At 36.5% G+C, this 27,425-nt stretch overlaps 3 protein-coding genes across 9 annotated transcripts in view; 2 read left to right on the forward strand and 1 right to left on the reverse strand.

Moving 5' to 3' along the window:
* The window catches only part of metap2b (methionyl aminopeptidase 2b), a 171,569-nt gene that overhangs the window by 92,762 nt on the left and 51,382 nt on the right, over window positions 1-27,425 (forward strand). The gene's annotated exons all lie outside the window — the stretch shown is intronic.
* On the forward strand, window positions 819-15,645 carry ldhbb (lactate dehydrogenase Bb). 7 transcript variants are annotated; one of them, XM_087310658.1, is made up of 11 exons: window positions 819-1,321; window positions 1,399-1,504; window positions 1,583-1,710; window positions 2,900-3,038; window positions 4,646-4,782; window positions 6,513-6,630; window positions 9,109-9,282; window positions 10,791-10,964; window positions 12,152-12,269; window positions 12,358-12,481; window positions 15,040-15,645. In XM_087310658.1, exons 5-11 carry the CDS (start codon window positions 4,654-4,656, stop codon window positions 15,205-15,207), a joined length of 1,005 nt encoding a protein of 334 aa, XP_087166784.1. In that variant the 5' UTR covers window positions 819-1,321; window positions 1,399-1,504; window positions 1,583-1,710; window positions 2,900-3,038; window positions 4,646-4,653; the 3' UTR covers window positions 15,208-15,645.
* golt1bb (golgi transport 1Bb) lies at window positions 20,859-27,413 on the reverse strand. The gene is given in 5 exon segments (NM_001031671.2): window positions 20,859-21,412; window positions 21,509-21,590; window positions 24,639-24,817; window positions 25,034-25,125; window positions 27,110-27,413. Coding segments are annotated over 5 exon segments (417 nt in total). The 5' UTR covers window positions 27,135-27,413; the 3' UTR covers window positions 20,859-21,373.

The raw sequence follows: 27,425 nt of genomic DNA on the forward strand, positions 1-27,425 counted from the left end.
TTCTCGGTAGCAGCTCCAAGACTCTGGAACGCTCTCCCACTCTCTTTAAGAACCTCTCAAACTTTTGAGTCTTTTCAGAGGTCACTGAAAACACACTTATTTTCTTTAGCTTTTAATCATGTGATGTGAGTTTATGTATTTTGGTTTTATGTATATTTTACATGCTTTTTTATTAGATTTTATGTACAGCACTTTGGTAATCCATTGTGATTTGTGAAAGTGCTATAGAAATAAAGTGAGTTGAGTTATAAATTCTAAAAAAAAATTGTTTAAAAATCTTGAATGATAATAATGATATGATGTAGGGTATGGTATGAATGGATATGAATGGTATTGATGACTTTACGGTGGGTTTCTTTTCACCACCCTGTCATTTTAAAGAGCCTCGTTCATTTGAGGTAAGCATGCAGTCAGCAGAGGTGTGTGATGCGGCACCAGGCGAAAGTATTTTTATTTATTTATTTTTTTATTTGCTTGTTTATTTTACAGGGACAATACACTTGACATTGTTATACAAAGATAACCGATGTTGTGTACATAGGGCATATAGCATAAAGCTAATTTGCAGCCCTCGTCCCTGGTTAGGCTTTACATTATAAAAAAAGAATAATAATAATAAAGAAAACCGGCAAGAATAAAACACAATACAGCAAACATGTACAATATTTACAGAGCCATAAACATAAGATGCAAGTCCATATGGATAAAGAGAAATGTAAATGGGACCATAAATGTGTTTGCGTGTTCTTGATATTGTGATATAGGTCTTAAATTAAATACTTAATGGTCTTTAAAAGGTCTTAAAAAGTCATTACGATATCTACAGAAACCCTGAAAATACCAAATATGTATTTGGTAATGGGTTTCAGGCCTTTTTTCTTATTATGCATTGTGCTTCTGAGTTAACTACAGTAACATTCTTGTCCATATTGTGGTGGTGTGTGTGCATTTTGAGTGTGGCGAGCGTTGTGGTATTCTTTTTAACTAGGATTTTGTCATGACGGCTGTTATTTGATGCTAAACAGGAGAACGTGTTTACAGTTTCAGACACAGACGTGTTTTGTGTGAAAGGCCCTGTTCGGTAAGCGAGCGCTGCCTTGTGGTTCCATTGTAGAGAGGCTTTCCAAAACCTTTTCATTCACTGTTCCTCCCTGGTGGAATGATCTTCCCATTCCCACACGGACTGCAGATTCACTGGTATCTTTCAAATTACAACTTTCCGCAGTCACCTGAACCGCTGTGAACAAAACCAGGACACTCTTCAACCACCACCACCATCAATTGACAACCTCAACACATCAAATCTGAGTGCCTCACACAGGTGAGTAGTCTTGACAAACCATTTTGAGCTGGGCAAGCATTGTGATCTTCTATTTACTGTTATGTGATGCCAAACAGGAGGACATGTTTACAAGAAAAACCTGTTATAGACACAGACGTGTTTTGTGTAAATGGCCCTGCTCAGCAAGTGAGCGCTGCCTTGTGGTTCCATTGTAGAGAGGCTGTAAGTCACTTTCCAAAACATTTTCATTCACTGCTTCTCGCTGGTGGAATGATCTTCTCATTCACACACAGACTGCAGATTCACTGGTAATATTCAAATGACAAATTTCCCACGTCACCTGAAAGTCTGTGATCAAAACCAGAGAACACTCTCTCCCTCCACTACATGACTTCCACAAAACATTCTGCAGAGTGTGCCTCACACAGGTGAGTAGGCATGACAAACCACCTGTAGAAAACACACTTTCATCTCTCTGAGACTTTAACAGACACATTCTTAATTTTATATGGAAAGTTTTATATTTTATATAAAATAAAAGTGAATTAGATCTGAAGTCTTAATGTGTTTAAGTGCAATGGCTGCACGAAAAAACGAAAAGAAAAATAAGGTTGAATGTGCAAATCCTTTAATATTTAAACCATACTGGTGGACTACAATGTGTGCAGGTTGGTGTTTCTTTACAAAGTGACTTTAGCTGTGTTTCCAACAATTTTGTTCTCCAAAATTACCAAATGTAAACCATACAGAAACCATATTGAAGTTGGTATGCTAAATCATTATTCTTTCCACTTAAACCTAAATGTAAATTGTTTATGAATTATCTACATAACAGTAAGAACAGAACTATACAAAGAAAAGTTCATATATAGATTCAAAAGTATATAGGTTTATAAGTCTATGGAAAAATTGTAGTTTCATTTTTGGCGCATTATTTACCATTTTTACCACAGTTTTACTACATATACCAAATAATCAATCTCGTTAATTTGTGATAGTGGTTTAGCTAAAATATTGTGGTACAAGGTGGACACTTTTCGCAAAAGATTAAAATAATGCTATTAAAAAAACTAGTTATTTAGTATTTAAAGGGACACTTTACTACTAAAACAAAATCAGCTTGAAGCTTATTGTAACAACTGAACTGTGTATAAATGATTAGAGTTTTCTTTTTTTTGGCTAAATCATGCTAGCAGAACTAAAGCTAATTAGCAATGTGTCGATCGGCTGTTTCATCCCTATACTATAGCTAATTTAGAAAGTGACAGCTGTCAGTTACTACATGCTAATTACCGATTTAGCATCTTCACCTTTTCGTCTGACTGCCTAATTACAAACACAGGACTAATGTTAGTTATTTAGTGTAATTGTTCGGTTAATTGTAATCCCCTCACAAACTGTTTTGGCGGCGCGGGAACGGCAGATGGCGGTTTCCGGATTACAGTAACTCCATTAGCGGGCAGCATTGCTCGAGATGCCCGAAAAAACACCGCAGTGTCCCAGATAGACCACAAACACAGCCCGCCATGCTCGTGTCCTGGTGGTATCTTTACCTGGGAGCCCAGAGCCTCTACAGACAAGGTAAAAACCGTGTGTGTGTGTGTGTGTTTGGTGCAGGTGAATGACCGGGATGAACGTGTGTTTGTCCACATCACCGGCCGACCGGACTGTCCTGTCACTGACCTTGATCTAAACAGATAAACAGAAAGAAAAGCAGATTTACCACAGATTTACTGTCTGAGGAGCATCTGCACAGGTGAGAGATCACTGTCTGGTAGACGAGGAGTGCTTTATTTATGTGTATTTCTGTACATTATTATGATTTCACCCATCTCTTATGGTGTAGATAAGATCATTTTTGGTTTTCTGTTGTGTTTAATTGTTTATTTTTAATTAAGAATTGGTTTGTTTTAGTGATGTGATTAGTTAAACATGCAGATTTTATTGAGTAAAACTTAATGTTTATAACTTGATCATCGTGCTTTGGTTTTGATTGCTTGATTTAATAATGAACTTCTTATTTTGCTTGATAATTAATTAAATTATTTGTAAGATTCAGTGTTCAGTTTGGAAATTTGAATACCTAGTTGTATAAAGAATAATTGTTTATTTTGTTTGGGGGTAATTTCCAATTTTTTTTGTATGCAAATATAAAAGGTTTAAATAAACTATTATATCTTTCAAAGGAAGAAGTTTAGAGTCTTTAAAAAAAAATCTGTCAAAGTGTGTGAATGTACAGTTGTAAGAAAAAGTATGTGAACCCTTTGGAATTAATTGTATTTCTGCATAACCCTGCTGAAAAATCCAGTTTAAACCAGTCTAGGATGGTTGGTTTTAGCTGGTCGACCAGCCTGTTTTTAGTGGGGTTTTGGCCACTTCCAGGCTGGTTCCCTGCCATTTCCAGACTGGTGTTAGCTGGACAGGCTGGGAGATGACCAGCTAAAACCAGCTTGAACAGCCTAGCCAGGCTGGGAGCCCAGCCAAAACCAGCTATGTCCAGCTTAAACCAGGATGGTCAAGCTGGTTTTAGCTGGTCACTTTTCAGCCTGACCAGCTAAGAAAAAGGAAACCTGCCTGGAAGTGGCCAAAACCCCTCTAAAACCAGGCTGGTCGACCAGCTAAAACCAGCCAACCATACCCTGCTGAAAAATCCAGCTTCAACCAGCCTACGCTGGTTGGCTGGTTTTAGCTGGTTGACAAGCCTGGTTTTAGAGGGGTTTTTTTCCATTTTCAGGCTGGTTTCCAGCCATTTCCAGCCTGGTTTTAGCTGGTCTTGCTGGAAAATGACCAGCTGAAACCAGCTTGATCAGCCTGGTTTAAGCTGGACATAGCTGGTTTTGGCTGGGCTCCCATCCTTGCTAGGCTGGTCAAGCTGGTTTTAGCTGGTCATCTCCCAGCCTGACCAGCTAAGACCAGGCTGGAAATGGCTGGAAACCAGCCTGAAAGTGGCCAAAACCCCTCTAAAACCAGCCTGGTCGACCAGCTAAAACCAGCCAACCAGCCTAGGCTGGTTTAAGCTGTTTTTTTTCAGTAGGGTTGGTTTAAGCTGGATTTTTGAGCAGGGAAATTGGACATAAAATGTGTTCTGATCTCCAGTACAAAAGAAACAGTACAATAGAAAAACACAGTCTAAACTAATGCCACGCAAAAATGATGCTTTCATGTTTGATGTTTAACTTTTTCATATTGAGCTCAACTTGTAAACATTCACAGCGCATTATGTTAATATCTTAATGTTAACTGAAGTGTTACCATTATTTAAAATAAATAGTTTAATCTCACAGCGATTTCCTCCCTGACTGGTGTTAAAGCAGTTGTGTGTGTTTCGTGTGTGTGTGTGTGTGTGTGTGTGTGTGTTTGCAGTATTAGAGATGGCGTCAGTGCTGCAGAAGCTCATCACTCCTCTGTTCAGCGGGCCGCTGGAGCCGCCCAGGAATAAGGTGACGGTGGTGGGTGTGGGGCAGGTGGGCATGGCCTGTGCTGTCAGTGTCCTGCTGCGGGTAAGAGACACACACACACACACACACATAAATGTACATATACACAAGGACACATGACACTTACAAACACACATATAGATGCATACTGTACATACACACACACTGTATGTATGTATTTATACAGTACGTTTACATACAAACAAACATACGCACACACATATACATGCTTGCATACATATACATACTGTACATTCATTCATGCACACAAACATACAGTAAATATACACACGCGTGCGCACACACAAATACATGTACATATATACAGTATATAGACACACCCCTACATTCACGCACACACATACATGTATACAGACACATACATCTGCACACATTAATGCACGTCTGTACATATATACATACATACATATGTACGCACACACATGTTGGTATTGTTAATTTATAAGGACTCTCCATAGATGTAAAAAAATGCTTATTATATAGTTCTCCCCCACCCCAACTTCTAAACCCACACAGGAAAAGTGTGGCATAATTTTGAATGTCAAAAGAACCTGTTAAGTTCTGTCCTTGTAAACCACCAAAACCAGTACACACACACACACACTCTTCATTAATCTATCGATCATCACTCGCTGTACCTGGACTCTATGTCCAAACAAACATATTTCTTGTTGGTTTATCGATTGTACAGGAGGCTTTCTGAACATTTGACTGATGATGTCATGGAGTCAGTGGGTCAGAATATCAGTGTTTACATCAGCAGACACACACACACACACACACACACACACACACATGATGTTTGTCTGCGCTCCACTTTCATCCCTTCGTCCAATTAGATTAAAGGTGAAGAGCCGAAGCCAGCAGAATCAGACCAGACTGACTGCAAAATCAACTCAGTTAGGATTCAAATGAGTTTGGAGGAAATCTGTTGCAAAATAATGTGTACTTTTTTACTAACTAAATATTTTAAATATGTATATACATAATGCGAAAACAATATGCATATATGGAAAACAATAATTGAATATGTGCGTTAAAGTATATTATAATAACCATCCTATTACAAAGAGGATGTTATTAATGATAATATAGTGAGGTTGTTATTATTTATTACGGTAATTTATTCATATTAATTTGTGCTTTTCATGTTTTCAATTAATAATATTTTTTTATTAATTATTGTTAATCATGTTGTTGATTATTAATGACATTTATTAATATTAATTATGTTGTTGTTGTTGTTGTAATTATATTATGATGTATATTGATAATATAATATTATTAATGTTAATTAGGGATATTATTGTTTTCAATTTTGTTATTAATGTTATTTATTAATATTATTTATGTATTTGATCAATTGTTTTTGCTGTTATTATTATTAATATTATTATTTTTGATATATTGTTATAATATAATATTATAATTTATTATTATTATTAAATCAATTTTATTATTATTAATAATAATAATAAAATAATGAAGACACAAAAATGTTATAAATTATATATATATATATATATATATATATATATATATATATATATATATATATATATATTAATAATAATATTAAGTTAATTAAAAACAGTATTATTATTTTTTAATAATTATAGTTTTTTTATATAGAATTTTTATTATTAATACAGGAAGGTTATTTTGTTTTTAAAGTATAATTTTCCAATTTATTAGCCTAATTGTTGTGGTATGAGAGTATTTTTCTGTATTTATTTATTTATGTGCGTGTGTGTGTGTGTGTGTGTGTGCAGGAGCTGGCAGATGAGCTGGCGCTGGTGGACGTGGTGGAGGACAAACTGAAGGGTGAAATGATGGATTTACAGCACGGCAGCCTCTTCCTGAAGACTCCCAAAATCGTCTCTGGCAAAGGTGGATCAGCAACACCAGCACACACACACTACACATCTCACGACACAATCTTATTTATTATATAATGGTGCTAATATTACTAAGAAATAATTCATTCATTCCTTCATTTTATTTTCGGCTTAGTCCCTTTATTAATCTGTGATCGCCACAGCGGAATGAACCACCAACTTATCCAGCATATGCTTTACACAGTGGATGCCCTTCCAACAACAACCCATCACTGGGAAACACCCATGCACACTCATTTACACACATACACCACGGACAATTTAGCTTACCCAATTTCCCTATAGCACATGTGTTTGGACTGGTGGGACACCGGAGCACCCGGAGGAAACCCACGCCAACACAGGGAGAAAATGCAAACTCCACACAGAAATGACAACTGACCCAGCCAGGGCTCAAACCAGTCCTGCTGTGAGGCAACAGTGCTAACCACTGAGCCACCGTGCTGCCCAATTACTAAGAATAGTAATAAATAAAACTAATCTAACAAGTTATTTAAATAATGTTCTCATCTATCACTCCTTAATGATTACTTAATACATATTTTATTGGTTTATTGTTGTTATTGCTATTAATAATGATGATGAGGATCATAAAAAGATTCTTGTAAATATATATAAAGTAATATAAAGCACTACCTACTGCGCCACTGCCTCGCAATAAAGTAATATAATAAGTCTAATTTATATTTCTTATTAAAGCATAATGTAGAGTATTATATTTATAGTGTTGTATGTTATTATTATTATTATAGTTTTGTGTGTTGTTGTTATTATTAGCATTAATAAATGTAATAAATAATAATTACAAAAAATGTATAATACATTTCACAGATTATTACATAATCTAAAGTAATACATTTTAATAATAATAATAATAATAATTTTAAGTGTTATTATGTGTAATTAATAATTATTCAAATTAATATAAATGATTTAATTATACAAAAAATAATAATATTTCAAAATCTAACTATAAATCTGTTTGAAAAATATGTAATTCACATATATTGCTAAAATACAGCTTATTTTTTACAATATATTAAATGATTCTGTGGAAATATAAATTTATATCATCTAATTTCAAATTAACAATAATCTACGTATAACTAAAAAGTTATATTCTCTGGTTTTTAATTATATAATTTCATTAACATCCCAGCTAGGAAGGACATTAACCTTTATCTTTCTGATTACAGGCTAAGCCAATGTAATGCAAATTGTCAGTTTCACAGCATGGTTGTGTCCATTGTTTTCTCTTTTCGATCAAATGGTCAGGCGGTTTCTGTCTCCAGAACAAGATGAGATTAGGCCTAAAAAAGCAGTTTACCCTGCCGACCACAACTCTTAATTTGCATACTTTGTTTAGCTATATCCCCTCCTCCTAAGAACACAATATAGCCATGAAATCTTTGTCTTAATTCAGACTAATTCAGACTTGTGTGAGACTTGTGTGAGACTTGTGAAGAACTTGCAGACTGCGGACCTCTAGTAGGATCTTGCAGACACATTGGACACCTTGAAGACGCTGTATGACTGCAGATTAACCAACACGTCTCAATAAAGGAATTCTGCTTGTTTCGAGTCTCCTGGACTGGGTTCTCTCTTCTTCTTTTCACTCATTTATTTTTTTACAACAACTCTTTCTAATAATTATTTTAGAAAATAAATTATTTGAACTGAACATATAGAAGTTGCTGGTGGTCATTTTGAGTGTTTTCTTTCTAAAGAAATCAAGCGTGCGTGTTTTTGTGACAAATCAGGGCACAAATCTCTGTATAATGACATGGGTGTGGCACATTTATTACAAGAAGGAGGACATTGGTGATGGCAATACAATTTCTATTGCTTAGGGCAATAGAAGACTCTTTACAGTATAAAAACAATGGAAACCTACAGTTAAAGTCAGCATTATTAGCCCTTTGACTTTTTTCTTCTTTTTAAAATATTTCCCAATTGATGTTTAACAGAGCAAGGAAATGTTCACAGTATGTCTGATAATATTTTTTCTTCTGGAGAAAGTCTGATTTGTTGTATTTCAGCTACAATAAAAGCAGTTATTACTTTTTTTAAAAGCCATTTTAAAGTCAATATTATTAGCCCTTTTAAGCTATATTTTTTTCGATAGTCTACAGAACAAACCATCATTATACAACGACTTGCCTAATTACCCTAACCTGCCTAGTTAACCTAATTAACCTAGTTAAGCCTTTAAATGTCACTTTAAGTTGTCTTGAAAAATATCTAGTCAAATATTATTTACTGTCATCATGGCAAAGATAAAATAAATCAGATTTTAGAAATGAGTTATTAAAACTATTATGATTAGAAATGTGTTGAGAAAATCTGCTCTCTGTTAAACAGAAATTGGGGAAAAAAATAAACAGGATGGCTAATAATTCTGATTGCAACTGTATGTAATGTCCCCACAATTCACAAAAACAAATGTGTGTGTGTTTGTTTTTCTTCCCAGATTACTCAGTGACGGCGAACTCTCGTATCGTGGTGGTGACGGCGGGCGTTCGGCAGCAGGAGGGCGAGAGCAGACTCAACCTAGTGCAGAGAAACGTGAACATCTTCAAACACATCATCCCGCAGATCGTCAAATACAGCCCAAACTGCATCCTCATTGTCGTCTCTAACCCCGGTATATACACACACACACACACACACACACACACACACACACACACATCATCCCGCAGATCGTCAAATACAGCCCAAACTGCATCCTCGTTGTCTCTAACCCCGGTATACACACACCATCATCACACAGATACACACACACACACACACACACATCATCCCGCAGATCGTCAAATACAGCCCAAACTGCATCCTCATTGTCGTCTCTAACCCCGGTATACACACACACACACACACACACACACACACACACACACACACACACACACACATCATCCCGCAGATCGTCAAATACAGCCCAAACTGCATCCTCATTGTCGTCTCTAACCCCGGTATACACACACACACACACACACACACACACACACACACACACACACACACACACATCATCCCGCAGATCGTCAAATACAGCCCAAACTGCATCCTCGTTGTCTCTAACCCCGGTATACACACACCATCATCACACAGATACACACACACACACACACACACATCATCCCGCAGATCGTCAAATACAGCCCAAACTGCATCCTCATTGTCGTCTCTAACCCCGGTATACACACACACACACACACACACACACACACACACACACACACACACACACACACACACACACACACATCATCCCGCAGATCGTCAAATACAGCCCAAACTGCATCCTCATTGTCATCTCTAACCCCGGTATATACACACACACACACACACACACACACACACACACACACACATCATCCCGCAGATCGTCAAATACAGCCCAAACTGCATCCTCATTGTTGTCTCTAACCCCAGTACACACACACACACAGCATCATCACACAGATACACACACACACACACACACACACACACACCCACATCATCCCGCAGATCGTCAAATACAGCCCAAACTGCATCCTCATTGTCGTCTCTAACCCCAGTACACACACGCACACACACCATCATTACACAGATACACACACACACACACACATCATCCTGCAGATCTTCAAATACAACCCAAACTGCATCCTCATCGTTGTCTCTAACCCCGTTACATATACACACACACACACGCACACACACCATCATCACACAGATACACAGACACACCAGACGCTTAACATAATTGAATAGAAGCTGTTGAATTATTAGAAGACTATTCACAATTTAAGATAATAATGCTAATAACAGTACATTATTTTCTAATAATTGAACAGCTAATCATCCTGCTTGTACTGTAGCTGTTCAACACTGTTTAGATGTTGTATTTGAGACTTTACTTGTCCGCAAACTGAAGCACTAGTTTCTTCCACATCTCATCCGAAGCCTTCTGTTGTGTTTTGATGTGATTGTAGCTGTTAAATAGCTGAAATCCTTCAGCATAGAGCTGTAATGCGCTTAAAACCTGTCGGAACTACTTTAGCGGTGCCTTTATTTTAATAGAATGCTCATCAGCCAATCAGAATCAAGCATTCAGCAGGCCTGCAGTATAAGGTTTTCTTACCCAGTCTTCTGTGTGTGTAGTGGACGTGTTGACGTATGTGACCTGGAAGCTGAGCGGTTTGCCGAAGCACCGCGTCATCGGTAGCGGGACAAACCTGGACTCGGCCCGCTTCAGATACCTGATGGCGGAGAGACTGGGGGTCCATCCCAGCAGCTTCAACGGCTGGATACTGGGAGAACACGGAGACTCCAGCGGTGAAAACACACAAACACTTTTTTTTTTTTTTTTTACTTTAAAATGCTATTAAAACACTGTTTACTGTTAATAAATGTGTGCAATGCAGATATAAACATTAACATTCAGCAATATTTAAATATGATAAATCATAAATCCAAAAATAAATTAAATAAATAGGAATAAGTATTGCTTATAATAAAACAATTATTATTATTTATTTTAATTAAATGATTTATTTAAATTAGTTTATAATAATAATAATATTAGTAGTACTAATTAATAATATTTTTCACTTTTATTACAATAATATTAAATTATTAGAACTAATATTAATAATAATAATGAATTACATACATACTAAGATTGTCACATTTATTGCAATAATTTACTTTATTTAAATTATTTATTAACACATAATAATGTTTACATTTTTATATTTATTAAACTGATAATTTTATAAAGTAGTAAATAACAAAATATTGTATTAAATAAGTAAATGTGAATAGTTATTACTAAAATAATCCATATTTTTTTTTATAAAAAAATATTAATTCATAATAATAGTAAAACATTTTCTACTAAATTTAATAATTAATAAAAATGATTATTTATAATTATTATAACAAATAATATACATTTAAAAATAATTTTAAAAAATATTTTTTATAATAATATACTTTATTTAAATAATTTAATGACACATAATAATGTTGTTGAGTATAAATCATATTTATTAAAAACTGACAAATTGATGAATTTACTTAATATAAAAATACAATCTTAAATTATGAAACAAGTATGTCTAAAATGTAAATGTTACTAAAATATTATTTAATAATATAGTAAATAATACCTTCAAAAATGATTGATGATAATTTTTATTATTATATATTACTATAATTAATAATAAATGAATCTGTTTTTTATTGAAATGCATATAAATTATGTACATATAAATTGCATATAATTTAATATATTTTTAAAAGAAAATGTTATAATTAACATTTATTATGAAAATACGGTAAGTGGAAAACAATAATTTGATGGATTATTACTATTTTGAAATGTTATTTATTATAAATATTGTTGTTTAAATATAGTATAAAATATAATAAATTATATAATATAAAAAAAAACTTTATATATATATTTTTTTATAATTTTTTTTTACTTCATGTTGTTAAACCGTGTGTGTGTTTTGTAGTTCCTGTGTGGAGCGGTGCGAATGTAGCCGGAGTGAGTCTGCAGAAACTCAACCCAGACATCGGCAAAGACACGGACAGAGAAAACTGGAAAGAAACGCACAAAAAAGTGGTGGACAGGTGCGTCAGCGGTGCATTATATGCAGTTCTATTATATAATATGTAAATATGCATGATTAGAGTGTGTGTGTGTGTGTGTTGACTGTAGTGCGTACGAAGTGATCCGACTGAAGGGCTACACTAACTGGGCCATCGGTCTAAGTGTGGCCGACCTGACGGAGAGCATCATGAAGAACCTGAACAGAGTCCATCCAGTCTCCACCATGGTGAAGGTCAGCACTGATCTAAAATTAAGAGAGATCATTAATTACTTTCATTCTGCAAGCATGCATTACCTTCATCAAGTGGCACAACAATTATATTTAATTTGATATTTTAATTATATTTAATAAATGGCCACTTTATAAGGTACACCTGTCCAACTGGATTGACCCAATTGAGCATCGTGTCAACGCCACAGCCTACCTGAGTATTGTTGCTGCAAGGAACAATAAAAGACAAGCTGCCTTTATGGGACCCAAAACCCACAACTGTTACAAACTAAACTCAAACTTATTAGGCTAACCAGCTAATCCGGCTACATGGTACCAGGCCCTGAATGAAGACCAGTATATGTGTATATATACAGTATATACCAGTGCTTAATTTATGAATTGTGAGGTCCCAAAACTGATCAGGGTAACGGATCTGGCGTGTTACCCGAGGATGGAGAGATGAGGTTTGGGAGTCGTGGAAGAAAGTGAAAAGCGGACAGGGGAGGAGGGCGTTGGAGGAGGGGGGGTCGGTAAAATGAGGTGCCCGATCTGGAGTGTTCTGGCACAAATGAACTCCTGGGATATACTATAACTCAGTGGCTCCCAACCTGGGGTCCGCGCCCCCCTAAGGGGGGCGCCAGAGTTCACAGGGGGGGCGCGGGAGAGGATAAGTATTGAGGTAGAAAAAGGCATAAAAATGCTCCACTATTATAAAGGGCTTTGCAATTAATCGAAAATCCGATTTAGATTTCGGTTTCAAATGATTATAAAAAAGCATTAATCGAGATAAATGATTATTGCATCATATTTCGCCACAGTTGTACACGTGTTGCTCTTAAAAGCGCGAAAGAGCTTATGTGTGTGTGCAGCACGATCACGCAGTCAGAAGCATGCGGCCGGTCAGCATTCACTCTCATTCACACACTGAGACGAGCAGAGGTGCGCAGACATCTAAAGTCATCTTAACGTGAGCGCTTTAATGGTCAAATAGGTGTCAAAACGCGGTGTTTACTGATTATTTACATTAACCCTCATTTGTGTAATAAACAAACGAGTTGAGGATCAAAAGACGTGAAAGAGAAACCATTAGACAGCGCTATAATCCTTCTGCCGCCTGTTTTTATCATTATTAAACAAACATAACGAGAAAGCCCTCGCTGCTCTTGACTGAAGGACAGCTGTAGCTAAAGTGTTTTTCTTACAGTGAAGATGCTTAAAGCACAGTTTGTTTCATATTTTTATTCTATTGTATTTATTTCTCTTTCCTTTGCAGGGTGGAAAATAACTGTATACAGTTGAAGTCAGAATTATTAGCCCTCTTGAATATTAGCAAATATTTTCCTGCCCAATTTCTGTTTCATGCAAAGAATATTTTATTAACTTATTTCTGAACATAATAGTTTTGATATCTCATTTCTAATTACTGATTTCTTTTTGTCTTTGCTATAATGACAGCACATGATATTTTACTAGATACTTTTCAAATACAAGCATTCAGATTAAAGTGCAGTTCAAAGGCTTAATTAGAGTAATAAGGCAAGTCATTATAACGGTAGTTTATTCTGCAGACAATCAAAAATATATATTGCTTAAGGGGGCTAATAATATTGACCTTAAATTGGTTTCAAAATATTTAAACCTTTCTTTATTCTAGCTAAAATAAAACAAATAGAAGAAAAAATATTATAGGAAATACTGTTAAAATTCCTTGCTCTGTTAAACATAATTTGGGAAATATTTATAAAAATAAATAAATCTCAGGAGCGCTAATAATTTTGACTTTAACTGGCAATGGTTTTGAATAATCGTGATTACAATTATGACCGAAATAATCGTGATTATGATTTTTCCCAAAATCGAGCAGCCCAAAAAATAAAAAATAATCTAAACACATGCTTAAAATTCCAACATAATAGTGAAAATAATTAAAATAAATAACTTTAAATAATTATTTAAATTTTGCTCACTCGCGCAATCTGCTTGTCAACGTGTCGTAAAGGCAAAATCAAAACAAAAATGGCAGACAAACGTAAATGCTGTGATTCTTCAGAGGCGAAGAAAAAGATTAGACAGTATGACAAAGCCTACCTAAATTTTGGTTTTATTGAAGGCCAAGACGAGTTAAAACTGATTAATTCATATTTTCTATACATATTACTATATATTAATATTACTATACATATACTTTATTACTATACATATTACTATATGTATACTATACATTACTATACATATTACTATATATTAACACAAACACACACACACACACACATATATATATATATATATATATATATATATATATATATATACATACACAGTACATATGTGTGTGCATGCGTGCGTGTGTATTTATATGGTGGGGGGACTCCAATGTTTGTATATGTTTATGGGGGGGGCCCCAAAGAAAAAGGTTGGGAACCACTGCTATAACTAATAGCATGTGATATACTGTGAAGCATGCAGAAATATGTAAACATATAATTTGCCACACCTGAAAATGCATCTAGAAAGTGCTTCAATTTGACTTTGGAAAAGGTGTATGAACCCTGAGTGTGTGTGTGTGTGTGTTTCAGGGAATGTACGGCATCAGCGACGAGGTCTACCTGAGTCTGCCGTGTGTGTTGAACAGCGCCGGCGTGGGCAGTGTGGTCAACATGACTCTGACCGTCGACGAGGTCTCACAGCTCAAGAAGAGCGCAGACATGCTGTGGCACATCCAGAGAGACCTCCGAGACCTGTAACGCGGTTAAACAGCATCACAATCACACCGTCACGTGAGCAAGAGGTCCGTATTACACATTTAAAGCCATCACGATTGTCAGAGTAGCACTTTAATGAGAAAACATTACAATTTTATGGTGAAATACAGCAAATGTAGAGCATACGTTCACTCAGTTGCTTGAATGTTTTGCATCAGGTTGGTAGCTGGATGTTAATTGTGTCTGCATTTGATTGCATGCATTGGAGTGGATCGTGAAGGGAAATCATCGTTAATCTTTACAGATCATTAATACATTTACACATCGCTGTGCTAAACACTGAATGTTGTTGTCAGGGCATCTTTGTAAGTTTTAAATGCTCCTCATTCATACAAATCAGCATAAATGAGTGCCGTATTCTGTGTAAAGGCCAGTAGGTGGCGATGTCACTTTGAAACAATTAAACTACATCCAAAATGAGTCACCGTTTCGAATGGTTTGAAACGACACATGCTACACACACCGGCTGGTGTTAATGCAATAAAACAACTCTGAAAAATCACTCTGCATATAAATAATAATACATTTTATTTAAAGGCCTTTCTAGCAACTAAAGGACACCGTACAATCAACAAAAGCAATAAAACAACAAGAGAAATAATAAAATATACAGAGCAATAGTGCAGATAAAATTAAGTATTAAAAGCCATCTTGAATAAGTGGGTTTTGAGTCTTGATTTGAACAGTGTAAGGGAGTCAATGTTTCTGATGGCAGATGGTAGTGAGTTTCATAGCCGCGGAGCAGAGCGGCTGAATGCTCTGTTGCCCATAGTTGAAAGGCGAGAAGAGGGAACAGACAAGTGGAGGGAGGAAGAAGATCGCAGGGTGCGAGAAGGAACAGAAATGTGGATGAGGGCAGACAAATATGGAGGGGCGAGATTGTGGATGGCTTTGAATGTTAACATTAAGATTTTAAAGTCAAAGTCATATGTTAAATTGAATGTGAAACCTATTTAATGCACCTAGCTTACTGTCTAATAAGAGGTTAATTTTTAAAGTAATATTTCACTCCAAAATAAATTCATCATCATTTTTTTCACCCTTTCAAACCTTTATGAGTTTCTTTCTTCAGTTGAACACAAAAGAAGATATTTTGAAGAATGCTGATAACCTGTAACCATTGACATATATAGCATTTGCTTTTCCTACTGTGTACATCAGTGCTCACAGGTTATTAGCTTTCTTCAAATATATATTTGTTATGTTCAATAGAAGAAAGACGTTCAAGTTTTGGAACCACTTGAGGGAGATTAAATGAGTATTTTTGGGTGAACTGTCCCTTTAAATATCTAATTAATGGGTCATTTTATGACAGTTTTTATGGTGGGCTCTGATAAACAAGACAACAAGAGTCTATTAACTAATATCATTCCTTTTCATTTTGCAAATGTCTCATTAAAACCTTTACAAAGGCCTCACAGCAAGGAGGTCGCTGGGTCGAGCCTCGGCTCAGTTGGCGTTTCTATGTGGAGTTTGCATGTTCTCCCTGTGTTCGCGTGGGTTTCCTCCGGGTGCTCCGGTTTCCCCCACAGTCCAAACACATGCGGTACAGGTGACTTGGGTAGGCTAAATTGTCCGTGGTGTGTGTGTGTACGTGTTTTTGTGACATATCAGGACACAAATCTGTATGACATGGGTATGACACGGGTATTACAAAAAGGAGGTGAATATGAGGACATTGGTGACGTCCTCATTTCTCAAAATGCTTATAAATCCCACAGAATGAGTTTAATCAGAGAGTAAAGCTGCACACAGTCTAATGTGATGGTTGGGTTTAGGGGTGGGGTGAGGGCATTATAATATACGGTTTGGACAGTATAAAATGAATGGAAACCTATGCAATGTCCCCACTTTTCACAAAAACAAACATGTGTGTGTGTTTCCCAGAGATGGGTTGCGGCTGGAAGGGCATGCAGTGCGTAAAAACCTGCTGGATAAGTTGGCGGTTCATTCTGCTGTGGTGACCCCAGATTAATAAAGGGACTATGAATGAATGAAAAACATTTACAAACTCCTGAAACTGATCCGAGATCAGACTAAAACTTTGAAACCTGTTCAGTGATTCTCCACTGGGGGGCGCTCTGAGTAAATCAGCACCATTGATGTGGATTTTAGATTACACAGACATTGGGACATTTCAGAAAGGAGGTTAAGTAAAACCTCAGAGTATTTTAACCCTGAAATGAGAGAAACTCTGGGTTTTCCATTTAAAAATGGCAGGTTTGTCAAACTCAAGAAAGCAGGGTAAGTCAAGCCTGTTTCTGAAGGTGAGGTTACTTTATCTCAGAGTCCATTACTGTGGTAATTTACTCTGTGAACCTAACCTGGTCAGGAGCAGGTTTTATTCTCTAAACTCAGACTTTCTGTCAGTCTCATTTCCTTTTTTTATAGACGAAGTATACGTTTTCACCCACCTATTTTGAGCATTTTGGATATGCGCATAAAAAATAGGTTGATGGAAACGCCAAGGTGTACATAACTTTTGTAAATAGGCAAAAAAAACATTTTTGGATGGGAACATAGCTACTGCCAACATTTCAGTCACACAAAGAACAAAGTCTCGAACGATAATTAATGAAAAATTTGCCTGAATTCACTGATCTTCGACAGGGACATGTGCTGTAACTAGATTAACAGGATTATTACTCGTTCTAATAACAATATTTTAGTACTGCCTACATTCTAAATGTGATTTCAACCTCTGCCACTCGATCAATAAATAAGGCAGACCCACAGTGCTCTTTTACATCCATTATAAACTCTAGAAATGTTATCTTAAATTGATCAACGTGTGTAAAGGTGGAAACCTTAAATTAAACAATTCCCCTAAACATTGAGTTAAGGTTATCTGCATTCTTGTTTAGTCAGATTTGTTGTAGAAACTATGCAGTAGCCTATTTTCTGTCATTTAATGCAGTTACATCTGAAATAACATCAAAATTGCGGCAAATTCCCCACTTTTTCAAGTGAAATAGTAATAAACGCCACACATTACTTTACTTTTTTAAAATTAGTTGAATATTTAAAATGTAAAATTGCGCATTAACTTGAGCAGCTGTTTTCCCACACTGTCTCTGTTTGACTGATGCACTGGTGTTGCTTTTTTAAATATGTGCTCATATTTGCTATAACTTTGCATAAGCGCATCATGTTCAGCTGGAGAAAGAAATGCTGATCTCCTTTTAAATATGTTGCCATGGTGACTCGTAATATCTGCGCTCCATTGATAATGACTTTTATAGTCATATATGTGTGCGCGCTTAGTTGGTCTACTCAAAGTTGATTGACCCAACTCAGATCAGCTTTTCTGAAACCGAAACTCTTGGTAAATCAACTCAAGAGTTCAAGCTTAAACTCCGAGTTGGTTGATCCTCCTTACTGAAACAGGCCTCTTGCCTGTTTTATTCCCGCTCTAAACCACTGATTAGAAACATAAAATTTGTAAGAACATATTAAACAACTGTTGATATCCACCTCATGATGATTTAATGGAAATCGTCTAAAGATAATTGTCCAAAAAAACAAACTCTCACAAAATGTAAAACTTTAGTCTTAAAATAAGTCCAAAGCTGACATTTCTAGCTATCTAGAATCTGACTGAATATATGTTGACCTTAAAGGAAAGTGGACAATGTAATCTATATGCTAGCCTGGTGTTGCTTTAAACCAAAATAGGCTGAAATAAAAAGAGATTTGGAATTTGTTGAGGGAGTTTTAAGCACTCAGAGGTGCACAAAGCAATCTTTAAGTCTTAAAACCTACATGCAGCCAATCAGCAGTAAGGAGCATGTCTGGTAACTATGGCAGGTATATGGAAAAGGGGCGGAGCCTGTTGAGTTATGAGTGTTTATTTTGGTGCTTTCAAATTTTAACATCACTTGGCAAAATTCTCTAAAATGTTAATGCAATTGAACTCCCATTGGTTCTTGGTGATGATGTAAAGGGTGGGTGTGGCTCTGAGGTCCCGCCTTCTTACAGGGTCCCCGCGGGTCCTTAAAAAGTCTTGAAATGTCTTAAATAAAATTCTCGATTTTTAAGGTCTGAAAATGTCTTGAATTCTGTAATTTTCCATAAGGAGGTCTTAAATTTTATGTGGGATCTTAAATTTCATGTCCAACTCGTCTTTTTTATTAGTTTTTTTCAACCGCTATTTGACCAGCGCAACATTTGGGGGCAGCACTTCGTGGGTGCAACCTGCATCATTCCATAGGTGACATACGAGTGATCGATGAATGCGTTGCGTTGATACTTCGCCACCACGGCATTTTGCGAAATCGCAAGCATGGGCAAATGTTTGTTTGATGACCATTGGTTGGACGACGAAAAGTATCGGGGGTGGCTAAAGAAAACAGCCAGTAATCATGAAGGGAGGTGTGCTTTATCTAAAAAGACGATAAAACTGGGGACAATGGGCCGCAAAGCGCTCGATTCACACATGAAAGCAGAGAAGCACAAAAAGTATGTGTAGTCGCAGGCAAGTAGTCTGCCCATAAGTATGTTCTCATCGAGCACTTCGACCTCAGCCTTCCACAAGGCCGTCTACTTCTAGCAATGCCGTTAGCAGCTTTGCGAATATAGTTACATTTAAGGCCGAAATACTGTGGGTATTTCAAACCGTAAGCCGCCACCACTCGTACACCTCAAATGAGGACGTCCACCTAGTTTTTCAAGCAATGTTCCCTGACTCAGAGTGTGCGAGTACGTTCACATGTGGAAGAGACAAAACAGTATGTTTAGCACGATTTGGTGTTGCCCCATACCTAAAGAAGAAACTAATTTCACGAGCAAACAAGGACGCTTTCATCATAATGTTCGATGAGTCCATGAACGCAGCAACGAAGACTTAGACTTGCACTTTAGACGTTGGTCAACTGACGAGACCGGTGCCCTGTTGTCAGGGTTGTAAGGTCAATCAGCACTCGGCATAAAAGTTTTTGCGTCCCTCTGACCTGTCTTGAGCGTGGCTCTGGTGAGTTGTGCCACGCTAATGTTTCACCACATCATTCCGTGTTGACACACTGAACATTTTCCTGTTTTTTTTGTTTAGGTAAAGTCTTAAATTTTCATTTTAGAGGACTTAAAAGGGTCTTAAATTTCCTGTTAAAAAATGTGCAAATACCCTGTCTTAGGAAATGATCAGTAATGAGTGTCGTCAGTCCATTTTAAAACAAACACTACAGATCTGCTTTACTCTAGAAGGTGAAGTGTAATTGTGAGCTACACTAACAACGTCTTTCATGTTGAATACTGTAATGCTTTAAGCAATACACTGTATAAAGCGCTGCATGAATAAACATTTGACTTCACTTGAGAAAACTTCAGAGTAAATCAGAGCTTTTCATCCAAAATAATAGGAAAGTACTCATCTTTCACTTGTTTTTTTCTCCTGTTAAACAAAACAGAAGAAATTGAGGAATGCTAGAAACCTGTCACCATTGACTTCAATAGTGTTTGTTTTTCCTATTATGGAAGTCAATGGTTGTCAGCTTTCTTCAAAATATCATAAACATTTTAGAAGAAAGACGCTTATAAAGGGTTGTAGACACTTCAGGAAGAATAAATAGTAGGTAAACGTTCATTTTTTTGTGTGAACTACCCCTTTAAACGTGACGTCTACAGAAAGCTGGACCATCAAGGATATAATCCATTTATTAAACAGGATCTTTGTGTGTAAAAATGTACATTAATCTCACATCTGAAGTATTTACAAATACTTGAACAAGTCAGTGATGTATTGTCATAACAGCACGTCACCAGGCTGCTGGATGTCCTCGTGAACACAATGAAACAGTCTCCGCTCCACTAGGTGGCGCTTATGTAGGGGAACAAATCCAGATTATCTCGAAGATTCTGTCGATTTATAAAAGCAAAAACCAAACCATTGGCACATAAAAGCGCAATAAAAAACAGTAACGACTTCATTCAGAACCCAGCGATTCCTTCAGTGGAGCATTATTTAGGTGTGCAGTGATCCCTGTCGCCCTCTGGAGGGCTTTGTAACAATAACAGCAGCTGACTTGGTTTGGTAATCAGTCCCAGAATGAGAAGTATCAAAAATCTCATGTCGCTCAGCAAGACGCCGAACCAAAAGCACAATTCTGACAAATATAAATATGAGCCACTCATAGAAAACTAAAAGACTAAACCGTTATACCATGGCGTTGCTCTCGCCAACTTTATCCACTAACTGCAAGAGAAACAGAAAACATTGGGTTAGACAAACACTGAAGAAGACTAAACATCTGTTATTGATGCAAGCACTAAATGAAGACAGTCGACTTACTCCACTGATACCGGGAAGGTTCAGTAAAGATCCTAGAATAGGCACCCGCCTGATGAAGCCCACCGCAACTGGGAAAAAGCCCCTGAAAACAAATAAAGACCAAGTGTTATTACCGATACCATGTGTAACTACTCGGCAATCTCAGTGTTGGGATGAGCTAATAGACTAAAGTATTAACATACTTGCACAATGTTTTGTTTATTGCATTTCAAATATGATGCTACGCAATGTATACACTGACGCTTTCACTTTTTATTTTACTTGGAAATTCTTCAGTTTGTGGTTCAGCTCATGTGTTTTCCGGATCGTTTGAGAAGTGTGAGTGCTCGGACTCAGGTTTTAAGCGCAGTTCACTTGGGCTTTGGCACGATACGCTTGTAGTGTGAGCCCGAAACTGAAAGCGAGACGTGACTTTTAAAGGGAATGTTTGATATGGATTTATTAATCATTCTTACTGTTCAATAAGGGTGTCACGATCCTCCAAATCCTCGATTCGATTACATTTTCGATTCTAAAGGCACAATTCGATTTTCGATTATGAATAATTAATTAATTAATGACCAATTAATTATTTGTAGCCTACCGTTTAAACTACCTGACCTGCATGGTCTTTGTTTTACCCATAAACAAATCATACAGTAAATGAATAAAGGCAAGATACACACATAATTACCACCTGTCAATCACTTTTTCTGCGGGACTCGTGAATAGGCAGTGATCTGTGTCGTTATAATGGCGTCGGTAAAAAAAGACGCACAACCAACAGGAACCAGCCAACAGTACCTGAGGTGTTCGCTAAAATGACTAAGTACAAGTGAGTGAAAGATTGAAGCAGTCCTCTGACTGCCTGGACCTGCTGTCTCGAGCGCATGGCTGTGTGTGCGTCTGTGTCTGTGTGGTCACGTGATGTGCATTTTCAGAGGTAGAGAGGAAGGAGGGCTGCTCAGAAATGCTACACGCCACTGTGGATGTTAAATCGTTGTCGTTCTAAAATGCCATTTAAATACAAAGACAGTGTAAACAGGGCCTGAGTGTGTACTTTTCGCGAGCGGATTTGCAACAGGGGCGGGTGGAGGATCGTGATGCCGGTGTTGTCTATCGGACGAACTGTACATAATACGTACATAGCAGAGCTTGCAAAACTGTTTTTTTTTGTCGACAACACGAACGTTGTCAACATAACTCACTGGAAATGCAAAATGCTTCCACACCGGCGACTTCATTGAAAGAGGAGAGGGTTTAAGTTCTGTCGACGGGTCTCCTGTTTCTGCAGTTTAACAAGCACTTCAACAAGCCTGTAAGCTAACGTGACATGGGGGCGTGGCAGCATCAACGATTCTATTTTTTGATTCGATAATCGAAATTGAGCCTTAATTTCGATCGATTTCGATTAAAAATCGAAATCGTGACACCCCTACTGTTCAATGAACGCAAACTGCCGTAGATTATTAAAGATGCAAACCCCTCACTGCACGACAGCTGCACCTTCAGCAAACCTCCTAATTCCTGCAGCTCGAGGAGTTTATGATTGTTTATGAGCATCAAAAGTGGCTGATCTGTTCGGCGAATTATTTGACTGTTTCACTGCATATCAAACAAGTTAAACATTATAACCAGAGAAATCCACGCTGTGCTGAGCGTTTACTGAATCATCAATGTCGTAAGTGTGCCCACTGCCCAGGCCCGAATGTAATGTGAGTCTGGGCTGTTGGGGGAGACAGAAGGGGGGACAAGCGTGCTTTGGCCCGGTTCAAGGCAACTGTATAGTGCACAGGTGTCAAACTCAGATCCAAAAGGGCCGCAGCTCTGCACAGTTTAATTCCAACCCTAATTAAACATACCTGATCAAACTAATCGAGTCCTTCAGGCTTGTTTGAAACCTACAGGTAAGTGTGTTGGAGCAGGGATGGAACTAAACTGTGCAGGGCTTCGGCCCTCCAGGAATTGAGTTTGACACCCCTGGTATAGTGAGAGTACGCCCTAAGCATCTTTCAGTGCATATTTAGCCTAAACTTCTTGCCTTCAAAGGATAGTTCACCCCCCAAAAAATTAAAATTTCTTTATTATTTACTCACTTTCAGTTGATTCTAAACTTTTATGGGTTTCTATCTTCTGTTAAACACAATTCCATAGTAGGAAAAACAAACACTATGATGTCAATGGTTACCGGTTTTCAGCATTCTACAAGTTATCTTCTTTTGATTTTAACAGAAGCAGGTTTGAAACAAGTAAAAGGTTAGTAAATATCGACAGAATTTAGATTTTTGAACTGTTCTTTATGATGTAGACACATGGATGAATGAGAAAATGCCGGTACTCTTTGCTATTCTGAATTGGTGAATCTAATGGACTGGTGCATATACAAATAACAACATCATTAATCTCTCTCTAGAACAAACGACAGATCATTAACAATGTCTTATGAGCAGGTAAGTTACATTTATTTGACTTAAATTGGTATGTTTAGCTACTTGGACATTAGACGACCATTGGGATGCATGCTAAAAATGTTGGAAAGGTCAAACTACAACCTGGCTAGACTATTCATATGCAAAAGAGACTTTAAATATTTGTATGAACTTAAAAAAAAAATACAGAGAAGCACATTTATTTTAGATGATTTATTTGGGCGAAAACCAAGATGTGGAAGATGTTGAATAAAATCCAATTTAACCAATATAAACATTATCTGCACTTCTTGGATTTTACTCAAACATGTTAATTTCACTGTTTGTAAATATACAGTACAGCAATCTTTTTGACATTTGCTATGTTTTATGTAGATAAGAATGATATCAAAGTGAGTGTCCTTGTAGTATACGACCTGATAGGACATTCAAGTTTCATTTTTGACTATGGAAACTACTAAGGATCATTCTAATAGCATGTAAATCCAACATAATAATCCACATGATGTAAACAAACATGGACCAATGGCATGCACACAGTGTCCGCCAAATCCGACCGGTCAACTTTCAAACATGACTTAAAGAAGCTCGCCATAATCCTTTAAGATATATTTGTAATTTGTGACTCACTCAATATTATTTACATTGTTCATTTCATGTGTATTATCATTAATAAATCACCCTCCGACACTTTCATCTTGTTATAAAAGCTAAAAACGTACCTGAAAAGGAGGAAAAACCCATAGACTTCCAGCACCACACCTACAATCGGCCATCCTATGAGCACCACACAAACGCCTCCCAAGAAGAAACCGGTGGCTTTCATTTTATGCCGCTGGAAAAAGAACCGGAACGTTCTTTCCAATCCGATAACAAATGAAAGACCTGCGACAAATAATATCTACAGACAAACAAAAAACATCCACTTTAGGTTCGTTACACAGATTTAAGCAAACCACTCCATCCCATCTACTGATCTATATTTAATATTATATCTGAATTATATTAGAGCGAATTCAGGGCAATTTGGGACACTTGTTGCCATCGAGATGACCAAAGAAAAGTGTCCCAATTGACCTGAATTCTCCCTATATCAGTGGTTTAACTGCATACTCACATTTCCGATGGCCAGAAGTGCTTTATCAAAGAACAGAATCATTCCGAAAAAGAGGAAAAAGACGCCGAAGCCCGTCAGGCCCATCCCGATCTCTGAGCGCACACACAACAACAGACTTTATTACAGATACTGCAGGCAAATCAGACATCATTTACAGGCTGAACAAACATGATAACAGGTATTTGGTGTGCTAGTAATAACGTAAGTACTGATGCACAACTCTGCAAATATATTATTTATAGTTCTTTTAATATTCGAAAAATAATAGGTGATTAACAAACAGAGTTATTTAGTCCGTTTAACAGACAGAAAAGGAGAAATGTAGATAGATGAATAGATGGAAAAAGAGAAAAAAGATAGATTGATTAATAAAGAGACAGAAAAATATAAAATAGCAGACAGACAGACAGACAGACAGATAGATAGATAGATAGATAGATAGATAGATAGATAGATAGATAGATAGATAGATAGATAGATAGATAGATAGATAGATAGATAGATAACGAGACAGAAAAACAGATGCATGCATGGATGAAAAGAGGAAAAATAGATTGATGGATAAATAAACTGATAAAAATAGATAGATAGAAATAGACAGTCAGACAGATGGATAAAGACAGAAAAATGAATGGATGACTGGAAAGACAAAAATAAATAGAAAACCATACAGTAAAGGACAGATATAGATATACAGATGGATAAATAGATAGAAACGAGAAATTAAAGAAATAGAAAAGCAGATAGAAAGATAGAAAAACAGATAGAGACACAAAAATAAATAAACAGACAGAAAAAAGATAGGTGGATGGATGGATGAATTAATAAACAGACAGAAAGAGACAAAAATAGATGTATGGATGGATGAATAGAACGAAAAACGGATGGATGTATAGATAAAGAGAAAAATAGATATAAAAAGCTAGAAAGACAGAGAGAGAAAATAGATGTATGGACAGATGAATAGATGTTAAAATAAAAATAAATTGAGGTATTACTAAACACAGAAAATTAAACAAAAATAGATACTGATAAAAAAACAGACAGAAAATGACAGATATAGTCTGGTTAATGATTTGGTTTTTGCGAGAAACAAAAAAAGACAAGATAGACAGACAGACAGACAGATAGATAAAGACAGAAAAATGGATGGATGAATAGAAAGACAAAAATAAATAGAAAACCAAACAGAAAAGGACAGATATAGATATGCAGATGGATAAATAGACAGATAGAAAACGAGAAACGAAAGAAACAAAAAAGACAAAATAGAAAAACAGATAGAGACAAAATAAACAGACAGACGGACAGATAGATAGAAAAAAGACAGGTGGATGGATGAATAAACAGAAAAGAGACAAAATAGATAGACAGGTAGAAACAGACAGTAAATTACAGACAGATAGATAGATAGATAGATAGATAGATAGATAGATAGATAGATAGATAGATAGATAGATAGATAGATAGATAGATAGATAGATAGATAGATAGATAGATAGATATGAGGTAAAGGTGGTTTTATATTCCCACATTTAGACCTTCTCCTTAATAATACACTTTCAGAAAAGTATTCTTTGCTAATTCTATATATTGAAATCATATTAGCAGCCAATGACTATCAAAAGCACAACATTGTCCAGTCAAATAAAGCGTTAATGTTGTTTTCGAGTCATTCTTAGATGTGATTTCAGTCCAAATATTCCAAGTACCATAGTAAACAATATGTGGAGCATGTCACTGAAGGAGTGTGCGAATATTAAACCCTCTTCACCTCAATATAGCTAGATAGAACATTATGGATAAGATTGCAGGACTGCCATATTTATACACGATAGTACTGATTCAGTGTACATTACTATAGTGGAAGTGGAATGACCGTTAAATCACAGAGCTTTACAGCAGTAACGTCACGCTAGTGCTTTGATGGTTATGTTAGCGGCCACGCCGTGTATCCTCATTCATTCCCATTCATCACTTCCAGAACATTTCTAGCGTTAATTCCGCATTTCTAATACGTTTTTAATTAAACTAACATCATTAACGTAATGTAAAAATACACAACATCTGACTTACTCTGCGAGTCCGTTAATGAAATCATGATTGTGTCGTTAATCAGCTGCTTTACTGACTGAGGAGTGAAACTGTTCTCTGTGTGTGATCGCCACGACACCGGAAACACGTAGAGATTCTTTAAACGTCTGAAATGACGCAGGGACGCCCTACTAAAAACTCAAATTCAAGATAAATACTATTATCATTGCTTTTTAAATTAAATAATAAAAGCAGATATATATTTTTATCACCGTTCCCTCTCGACATTCAACGAAAAGTTTGTTAGTTTGAAATCAGCCTTTGTCTTGCAGGGAATTGTAGTTTTCAGTCCGACTCG

The sequence above is a fragment of the Danio rerio genome, chromosome 25 (genome assembly GCF_052040795.2).
Source record: "Danio rerio strain M-AB ecotype USA chromosome 25, GRCz13ab, whole genome shotgun sequence".
Taxonomy (NCBI): Eukaryota; Metazoa; Chordata; class Actinopteri; order Cypriniformes; family Danionidae; genus Danio; species Danio rerio.